Source organism: Rhinichthys klamathensis, unplaced genomic scaffold (assembly GCF_029890125.1).
Source record: "Rhinichthys klamathensis goyatoka isolate OS25496 unplaced genomic scaffold, OSU_Roscu_1.1 h1tg000064l_1, whole genome shotgun sequence".
Lineage (NCBI taxonomy): Eukaryota > Metazoa > Chordata > Actinopteri > Cypriniformes > Leuciscidae > Rhinichthys > Rhinichthys klamathensis.
Genome location: NW_026606607.1, coordinates 2,680,555 through 2,691,591, shown reverse-complemented (window position 1 = coordinate 2,691,591; position 11,037 = coordinate 2,680,555). Strand labels below are relative to the sequence as shown.

The following is an 11,037-nucleotide window of genomic DNA, read 5'->3' as shown; positions in this document are numbered from 1 at the left end:
GACCTCAGAGAAAAAGGGGGCGGGTCTCCGCGGGGCTTCAGCTTGACGGCCCGCACCGAGGAAGGAACCGTCCATCCATCTTTTCGACGGCAGCTCCTTGGGCGCCGTCCACTCCAGCTCCATATCTGCCACCGCCTCTGAGAGAATGGCCATAAGCTCCGCATCCAAAGAGGCGGGGGCGCCTTCAGACGGAGATTCGGACCATGCTCCTGGGTCGGAGGCATTGGTGGACATGGCGTCGTCATCGTCGTATCCAAACGAGACCATTTTTCCGCGCTTCCTGAGGAGGGCGGTAAGAGGCCTAAGAGTAAGTCACGGGCTCTGCCACGTGAGGATGGCGTGGGCCTTGGGCCGACGTCAGCGCCTCAACAGAACCCGCGGATGGAAATCTCTGCTGTCTCCCGGTCCGCGGCTCGACGGTGGCAGACTGGGGAGAGGCAGGAGACACAAGGTCGTCGTTACGTGTAACGGCCAGCCTTGCAGGAAGGATCTTGATGGGAAGCTCCTCACAGGCGGGACATCCCGATCCCTCAACTGCCGCCTCAGCGTGGTCCCGACCCAGGCACAGCACACAAAGTTTGTGTGCATCCGGGAATTCGATGGGTCCACCACACGTGCGACAAAGAGACATAGTATAATCCACCGGAACGCGAGAGGGGATAAAAACTCCTAATTTTACTCCCCTCTGAATGCGTAAATCAAACGGTGAAACAGACTCGAGTGAAGAAAAAAGATTCTGAGGTTTTTGGCGCCCGCCGTCACCTATATTGAGCAGTGTCAGCCAATCAGGTGATGGCGGGACTGCCATTGGCTATTTGCAAGCAAAAGAGTTATTCTATCAGACTTCATGATTCGAGGAAAATGGATTTCCCCATACGTAATGTCGAGAGACCGACTCGATAAGGGAACTGCCGGGGCGTAAAACTGCCAGGGGCGTATATCTGCCGGCTCCAAGTCTGCAGCCTCCCCCTACTCTTTAGGTGTGTTCGACATCGGCTGCGGCTGGATGTTACTGATCGGCGAGAGTAGCCGCGTGCAGGCGGGGAGGAGCTGCAAACGGAGACGTGAAGTCGGACACTTTCTGGTTCCTGTAGTGACCGCTCACGTGGTGTTTGTATACTTTAGCACAGCTGAAGTGAAATAAATGCAATATTTGCCAGATACACAGATGTTTCAGAGACATTTTCATTCAATACTTTATGTACTGCTTCATACAGCGTTTGTTTGAACAAGAATAAAGTTCAACATAAGCCTACAGCTACTATCAATGAAGTGGAATCAAGTGGAATCAGTGGTTTTTTAATCAGTTTTATTTTGATAAACATAACACAATACATCGCGACTACATGAAAAGAGTGTTTACTGTTATAAAAAAAACTGATTTGTGAGCTTTAGTGGAACTAAAGGTGTGAGAATAAACCGAATAAACACGAAACGCACGTGATCGTTGTCATGCGGTGAATCCGGCCAATCGTGGAACAGCTGTGTCGTCATCAGAGCTCGTGCAGCCCAGAGCAGCCGCTCTTCAGAAGCTGCGCTGGCTGAGTTCTCCGGCTACTCTCGAATCGCTCTCGCGGTACTTTGATGGCATACGCAGGGTCGTAATTTGTGGGGGGGATGGGGGGGATATAACCCCCCCAATATTTAAATCTATGCATTACAACCCCCCTATTATTTATATCATGATCACAATATCAGGAGGCATACCCAAACTTCAACCCCCCCAATGTTCAAACCAAATCTACGCCCTTGGGCATACGTCACAGTCACGTGGCGTCGGCGCTGTATCAAGTCGGACAAAATTTCTAACCGGCATGCACTGCTTCAAGTCTGCCGCCGATCGGTCTGCGCAGAGCTGCATGAAGTCGAACAAGCCTTTTACTTTCGCTATTATCTGTGAGGAAATGGGCACGTGATTAAACTGCTGAAGTCGCTGTTGGTTAGTAGTGTTTTAATGGTTGCCATTATAGGCAGATGACGTGAGTCTAATCACCAGTAAGGTAAAGGCTACAGTTAATAACTCCAGTCAGTTTTGTGTGCTGATAAACTCAAAACAATCATATTATTACACGGATTAATGCATTTGTAGGAACCACAGCATATTTGTCATGCCTGTGTTCGCCAGTAGAGGGCGGTGTGCAGTGTGTAGTGAAAGCGGGTGTGAGACAGGCGTGCAGATCAGCGTTCATGTAAGCGTTCATAAGCTTATTATTCCACATCTCACTTAAATACAATCTATCTAGCACTGTTTTCTTATTATTTAATAGGCTACTCTTAACCACTTCTACATTCCTCCTCCTCTTCACATCCACTAAATAGCCTAAACTAAACTATATGGACCTCACAAGATTGACCATGATGTTCCTTACTTGTTTAGCTCCAGTCTTCTACTAGGCCTATACACACATTTTTTTGTGTATAGTTTCAAATAGGACCTACATGAAAAACAAGCAGCGTGAACTAAAATTCTCAGTTCCACGTGCATGCGCCGGAAGCTCATGAATATTGATGTACTCCGCCCTCCCACCAAACCAAAATATGCAGTAAGATACTGTCACGTGATGTGCTGCTGTAGAAGGCCCTTTCAGTAATACAATTAATTAATATGGGAAAAATGTGTCAGTTAACATAAAATTGTTATAAAATGGACGTTCCATAGTGGCCCATAACTTGGGGGGCTTAAAACATGTTTACATTTTTACATTAAAACAATTACATTTTGATTTTTATTACATTAATTTCAATCATAGAGATTTTTAATCGTCTCCCTCCAGAAGTATTTATAATGTTTTAAGTATTCAGTATTTTTAAATAGACGGCTGGTCACATGGTACCTGTTACTTTTTACAGTACAGATTGGGGGTTGACCAATCACAGTCGTCTCTGATCATTGGCTAGAGACGCTTATTTAATCATTAAAGTGAGAAAGTTCCGAGAGTTTTCATTTGTACGACAGCTTCTGAACCCATACAATTAATAGATTTAATCGGTTATGGTTTATAACGCGTATAAATGTCCAAAAAAACATAACAGTCCCGAATATGGCATAAATGGAGCATTCGGGTTGTTGAGCCGATGAGCGCCCTCTGGTGGAATATTGAAGGATTGTTTGTGTGGCAGTTCTGATGTTTTCCTCTAGTTACGTGATGTAAGGAAGTACAGGACAAATAGAAAATAATATGCCTGTGAGTTTGATGTAATGACAAAACATGGTTTCACATTATTTTTATTTCTATCGGCCGTCGTCATCGCTACATTTAAGGACGAACAAGGATTCTGTGAGAATGGAAGTTGTAACGAAAGAGAGTTCGATAAGAGTCACTTTTATAGCAATGTGAAACACTGTGGAGAAATACCACTGGCTTTATCACATAAACTACTAGGTAAAATAGGTTACAGGTAGTACGAGTGTCAATATGCTATTTTACACGTTGACTATGTTTAATCACTTCCTGTGTGTTTTACAGATGCTCTCCCTCTTGATGAGGTTGATGGTAATTGTATTCGTACTGTGGAGAGATGTGTGTTTTCAGAGTCTCAGCCCTCTCCTCTGAAAGAGCCCCTGACACTGGCTGCTGTGGCACAGGTCAATAAACCCATACACTCATCATCATTTACAGAAAACCTATGTTTCACTGCAGTTAAACCCTTTACTGTCTATCATAGGCGTCATTTACGGGGGGGACGGGTGGGACATGTCCCCACCACTTTTTGCCAGGGTCGATATTGTCCCCACCACTTTTGAAACATCTCGCGTCACGGATGTAACAATACAAATAAAACATCTCCAGTTAACTAGCAGCATTCGTTTCATTCATTTGTTAAATAAGACGCGATCTAGCGCTGAAATGTGTTGTCTTCACTCGGACGCGCGCTTCAATCCGTTGCAGAGATTCTATTCGTTCCAGAGAAATCACAATTCAAAATGCACACAAACGTGTCCCTGCTTCTCTGGGTTCTAATCCGCACTCGTATAGTTTTTTTTTCCCTCATCAAAACCGATAATGTTTATCAGTGATAAAGTATATCAAGATTCTTGATATACAACCACTGATAAACATTATCGGTTTTGATGAGGGGAAAAAACTATACCGAGTGCGGACTAGAACCCTCAACCCCCGACACGCTTGGCAAAAATTCTGCCACTGGACTATCACAATACATATGCAACGCAGGCGGATCTATTTGTTTATTCACGTAAAAATTCTCGATTCTGACAACATTATATTAGATCTCATTTTACGACCAATTAAACCCAAAGTACCATCACATTTTTGGTCGGACATCATACATTTTTATTTATTTCAATCAGTAAGCTACAGGACATCGTCTTTCAAACCATGACCTGCGCGAAAGAGAAAAAATAATGAATGCGTCATTGTACCCAGCACTTTTGAAAATGCCCTTCCGAATGCGTCTCTGTCCCCACCACATTTCAAACCAAACTGACGCCCAAGCTGTCTATGGTTAAACCTGGGGATATTGTTGCAGTGACTGTGTATGTAATTTAAGAAACAGAAAAATACAATGGACGTTGTTACAAAGAGTTACACTTCAGCATACAGAGAAATTATGAAAATAATATAGGCAATTTAAAAGAATATACTTAGGTGCAAACTGAATATAATGTTTCGGATACTTAATTGCATCATAAATGAACATTTATTATGGTTTTTAATTTATATGAAATTTAGTTAGTTGAACTTAAGTGTGCTTCTTTTGACCCACTTAAGCAGGACTTATAGTCCACGTCTTTGTGTGAAATTGGTTAGTACATGGTAAACTAACATTAATATGATTTCTATTTAAACGTTGACATTTAAATCATGGAATTTAATACATATTTGTAATTCCACATTTGTAATAATGAAGTTGCAATTTAGTACAATATTTAAATGGAACATTAATCAATTACAGTTAAAATTATAGTACTTTTTATGCACCTTGGTATGTTAGTCAACACATCAAAATAAGTGTCATGTTTTAAAGCACAACAATATATTATTATATAACAATTTAAAACATAATGATTTAAAATGTACTTTAAAAGGAAGTTTTTAATTTGACATTATTAAAAAGTGCACTTTTTAAAAGTGTACTTAAGTTTGTTAAGAAACGGTCATGAAAGTATACTCGTTAGCTTTTTATTTGATTAATATTGTATTATCTGCAAAAACATTTTTTTTAAAGAAACATAGTTTTCCATTTTTTTATTTTAACACTTTTACAAGGGTGTGGCAGATCAATTTAAAGAAAACAAATATGAACCACTCAACTCCTCAAATAAACTTCTACTTTAGGTAGTGGACAAATTATTTTTAGCTATTGTATGTTATAATGCTAGCTTCAAAATTGGATCAAACACTTACATACCAATAGAAACACTTTATCATAAATTAATTTAGTCACAAAAAGTTCATTTATTGTATTGAGTTAATTAATTCAGTTAATTCAGTTTTTTTTTTTTTTTTTGTCAGTTATACTTTTATTAATTTATTTTATTCAGTCATAAAGCTTTTAATCAGCTAATGAACTCGTGGGCCACTTGGACTCCTTTACAGAACACCAGTGGTCTGAGGATCACAGTCTGAGAAAACTGCTCTAAAACACAACTGGACCATGGTACCACCACAGTACTTTTTTGTAAATGTTGTTTCTGCATATATTCAGACTCTTTTGTGTATTTCAGGATGTGTTATATATTTTGGATCTGAATGGGTCTGTGATTCAGAATGAAGAGTTTGTCCGTTGTGTCAGCGGTGGGAAACTGTTTCCTGGCTCTGTTCCACTGGCACACAGATACGGGGGCCATCAGGTAAAACTGACAGTCATTTCACACCCGACAGCGATGGCATAAGACAACCAGAGCAAACATGTCAACCATGTGTTATTAATATTATTATAGTTTGGTTATTGGGCCGGACAGCTGGGGGATGGAAGAGCACATTTGCTGGGTGAATACACAAACAGGTAAAATCATCCTTTTCCATCAGCGTTCAACAGAAATCATCAGTTGTTATTGTCATATGTGACTTTTCTGTTGTAATGCATGTCAACTTTCTCATAATGTTGTTTAATATTAAAGAATGGAAAGTGTGATCTATACTTCTTGGTTTTTCAGCAAATAGATGATTCTGTCTTTTTTAAAAATCTAATTCTCACTTAATGCTTAAACATGTGTCTGGACAATGACATCTCTCAGTTTAGAGCTGTGACAAGTGTTAACCGTTATACAATCTCTTTTTTTATCCAGAAAAGGTGAAAGATGGGAACTCCAGTTGAAAGGCTCAGGAAAGACACCATACTCAAGGCGAATATCAGTTCCTGCTGCTCAATATTTTTGATATGCTTTTTAAGTAATTCTGAGATATATTTAGTTGTGAATGATCTTAAATTGTCTGTCTGTCAGTAGTGTAATGGTTCTGCTGTTTACTGTGCATGATGTTGTGTGTGCAGGGCTGGTGATGGACGGGCTGTGATTCGCTCCTCTGTGAGGGAGTTCCTGTGCAGTGAAGCCATGCACTTTCTGGGAGTTCCTACCAGCAGAGCCCTCAGGTACATATGGACATTCACAAGAAGAGGAATATATGTATTTATCACATTCAAATGTCTGGTGTTGAATATTATTATTATTTTTATTTATACTTTTTCCCATTTTTTGCCTTTATTGTTTGTCAGTCTGGTTGTGAGTGAGGAACCTGTTTGGAGGGATCCGTTTTATAATGGCAGTGTCATAAAAGAAAGAGGTAAAATACGATCAGATTTGGAAAAATAGAGTAACTAAGTTCTTTATCTGTCCTCAGCTTTTTGTGATTGTTCTCTGTATCTTTCAGGAGCGGTTGTTCTGCGTCTGGCCAAGTCCTGGTTTCGTATCGGTTCACTGGAGATATTAACTAGAACTGGAGAGTTAGATGTCCTACGGTATATTAACTTTAACTTGGGATGGTAATATTTTTTTCTCACTCTTATTTGCTTTTTCATTTCTTTTAAATTTTTATTTTCAGGACATTGTTGGACTTTGTAATTAAAGAGCATTTTAAATCTATAGCAACAAATGACCCTGACAAGTATGTGGTGAGTATCTGTGTCTCTCTGCTGTTCAGCTGTAATACTAGATTATTTTATATTGTCTGATCAGTCTCACTATATTTGAATGGTTGTCATGTTGTGTGAAGGTGTTTTTCTCCAGAGTGGTGAATGAAACCGCACATTTAATCGCCCACTGGATGTCGGTTGGTTTTGCTCATGGTTAGTTCACTCTGCTTTACTTGTTTAGTTATCACATAGATTTATCATTATAGATTGAGATTCATATGCAAAATGCACAACAACATGATCTGCATCTTCACACAGGAGTCTGCAACACAGATAACTTCAGTCTGCTTTCTATCACTTTTGATTATGGCCCATTCGGATTTATGGAATCATATGACCCAAGTATGTTTCTTTGTCTAACTTGCATTCATAATATTAGCAATCATCTTCCTATGAGTTAATTTTTTAAGCTTTTTGTCATATAACATTTCTCTCTCTCACACACACACACACACACACACACACACACACACACACACACACACACACACACACACACACACACACACACACACACACACACACACACACACACACACACACACACACACACACACACACACACACACACACACACACACACACACACACACACACACATTTGTGTCCTCATAAACCATATATGAGAACACATACACACAGTATATATATACAATACTGCAAAAAGTGGAGGAAAATTGTATGAATAGTAAGCTTATTTAACCCATTACTTGTTTTATTTTACTTTATTATATTCTAATAAGTTAAAGTGAAACAGACAGCCATAATAATAACATATAATAATTGTATTGTTAATGGGTGTTATTGCTACTTCATTGTTTCCTCTGTATAGATTTTGTCCCCAACACGTCTGATGACGAGGGCCGGTACAGTATAGGAGCTCAGGCTGATGTTGGCCTGTTCAATCTACAGAAACTTCTAGAAGCTCTGAGACCACTGCTGACCTCAGATCAGCTTTCACAGTAAGACATCGTTTTATTTTTTGTTGGTATTGGTCTGGAATAAAACAGGTGATTCGTGTCAATTCATTTACTTCAGATCTCAGCAAATATTGAGAGAATATCCACAAATCTACCACCAAAGGTGAGCATGTCATTAGACAATATAGAACACTGTATTCATCTCTGAGTCATTCCTGATCTCCTTTTACTGTTTCTGTTATAGATTTCAGGAGCTGTTCAAAGCAAAGTTGGGCTTTCTGGGAAATGAAGAAAAGGATTCATATGTGATTGCATTTCTTTTAACGGTAAATATTAGCTGGATTGTTTTTTTTCTCTCTAATTGTACTATAATTAATTCATGTGATAACGTTTGTTGGCCATTCTCAGGAAATGGTGTCATTTGTGACAGAAAATTGTATTTTATTTTTATGAAAAAAGTAAGGAATCAGCAAACCGTTATAGAAAGACGCACACACACACACACACACACACACATACACACTTTCATTATAAACTTTTTTAATTAGATGTTTTTTTTATTTGTTTTAAAACCTGTCAAAGTAAAAACCAAACTGTTCAGTATCGAGTTAAATCAGTAGTAGATCACACAAATGGCAGCATTTCCTGAGAATGACCCATATATTGTTGTATGATGTGTTGAGCTGATGGAGGACACTGGAGCAGACTTCACTATGACTTTCAGACAGCTGAGTGAAGTAACCCTGTCCCAGCTTCAGAAGGGATCCATTGATCCGGTGCGTTTCCTCTCCATTCGCTCCCACAGCAGCTGCAAACTCCATAATCATGATTTCAGTCCATTAACTGTGACTGTGTCTCTCTTGACAGTCATTGTGGGCTCTTTCAGACCTCTCGTCACACAAGCATTTCAGAGACTGGGTTCAGCTGTATTTACAGCGTCTGTCAAGGTAATGTTGCTGTAATGTAAACTCGAACTCTTTAGAGGATTAAAATGAACATCACTATATGTTTTAATGATCTTCTACAGGCTAATAAGTGACTCAGATGCAGCACGGCAGCACAGAATGCAAGGTATGTTGTTGTATATGTTATATGATGCAATGTTATGTATTATGTGGTTATATATTGTTACACTACCGTTGAAATGTTCAGGATTGGTAAGATTTGTTTTTGAAAGAAGTTTCTTAAGCTCACCAAGGCTGCATTTATTTAATCAAAAATACAATTAAAACAGTCATTTTGTATTACTACAAGATATTATTATACTATGAGATATCATTACAATATAAAATAAACTATTCTATTGGAATATACAGTATTTGTGTAATTAATATATTTGTTCAGTTGAATGTAATTTATTCCTGTGGTCATTTCTCCAGTCTTCAGTGTCACATGATCCTTTAGAAATCATTCTTATATGCTGATTTGCTGCTCAAGAAACATTTGAAAACAGTTGGGCCGCTTAATATTTTTGTGGAAACTCTGATACATGTTTTGATTAATATAAAGTTAAAAAGAACAGCATTTATTTGAAATAGAAATCTTTTGTAATATTATAAATGTCTTTATTGTCCCTTTTAATGCATCCTTGCTGAATAATATTATTAATTTCTTTTTTTAAAAGCTTTACTGACCGTACATTTTTAAACGGTAGTGTATGTTTTTTTACGATGTGTTTTGTTGTATTTAATGTTATTTGTAATGTTTCTATTGTTCAGGAGTAAACCCACGGTATGTGTTGAGGAACTGGATGGCTGAATCTGCTATCAGAAAAGCAGAGAAAAATGACTTTTCAGAGGTATTATTACATGTGATGACAAACTAATATGCTGTCATGATCATGCTTATCATATATCTTAGAGTATTTGCTTTAATATATTACTGTGAAATGAAGACTTGACAATTATACATACAATGTAACATCTTCAGACAGACCATTATGGCTCGTCTTTTTCTTAGGTGACAGTATTTTTGATGTATCTCTAGGTGGCGCTGTTGCAGAAGACTTTAATGGAGCCGTTTATGGAGCAGGAAGAGGCTGAGAGAGCCGGATATGCCAGTAAACCTCCATCCTGGGCTCAGCAGCTGAGGGTCAGCTGTTCCTCCTGACTCAGGGTCGAATGGGAAAAAAAAATCACAAATTTCAGCATCATTTGAACCAAAAATATTGTTTATGACATTGTAATCACACTTCCTAATGGATGATTTGATTGGAGGATGAGCCATGTTCGACGTTATATACGTATGTACATATATGCCCGTTATATATGGACAATGGACATGGATGTCTTTTGTAATATTGCTTTCACTATTAGTTCATGCTTTGCTAATATTAGTTTTTCTCCAAATGGACAGTTGTTGATATTAACATTGTTTTGATTACATATTTGATTGAGCTGCAGTTGCATAGCAGAGACAGTGGATGGCACACTAAAATCACAATTTGATTACCAATGCCCCTCTAGTGCCACACTTTAGGATGAGTCCTAAATATTGCTAAAATGAACCACAAAAATCTTGTGCTTTATAATTTAGAATTATTGCATCCATGCAAAGAATGCATGTCCCTTTTCTGTTGGAGTCAGGCTTTAATTGTGCATTTATTGCATTTTTTTTGCGTTTTATTTCCCAATTGCTTGACAAACATAAAACACAGCACACCCTAACCTTAACATAGCCTGAAACACCCTTGATGATTTGTCATGCTTTCTTAGCAAGGCATCAACATGTCAGTGGACCTGCTTTTGCTATAATCCTTAAGGTATTTTATTTCCTATGGGTTGATGGTAAAATAGCTTTTTACAGTTATAATTTTCTTTGTCCAAAATTAGTTTTTAGCTAGTGATATCCTTTCCATGCCTTGTTTTTAATTTGGTAGAACAATAACCCAGTATAAACACTTTCATCACATATTCATATTCTTAGAGGTGAGGATGGACTGGAAAAAAACAAGTTGAGGTATTTTGAATTGTGTGCAAAGACTTTAATTAAAGGAAGGCTCTGTCAACTGAAAAATAACCAG

The 11,037-nt window shown here is 38.4% G+C and overlaps 1 protein-coding gene across 1 annotated transcript; it reads left to right on the top strand.

Moving 5' to 3' along the window:
* The first annotated feature begins 5,632 nt into the window (after positions 1–5,632).
* Positions 5,633–10,311, top strand: LOC130084441 (protein adenylyltransferase SelO-like). The gene is made up of 16 exons (XM_056249879.1): positions 5,633–5,815; positions 5,906–5,970; positions 6,254–6,310; positions 6,457–6,555; positions 6,679–6,746; positions 6,834–6,921; positions 7,005–7,074; positions 7,176–7,248; positions 7,354–7,437; positions 7,928–8,057; positions 8,260–8,341; positions 8,699–8,791; positions 8,883–8,962; positions 9,043–9,086; positions 9,734–9,813; positions 10,002–10,311. Exons 1-16 carry the CDS (start codon positions 5,648–5,650, stop codon positions 10,122–10,124), a joined length of 1,404 nt encoding a protein of 467 aa, XP_056105854.1. The 5' UTR covers positions 5,633–5,647; the 3' UTR covers positions 10,125–10,311.
* The last annotated feature ends 726 nt before the right edge of the window (positions 10,312–11,037 follow it).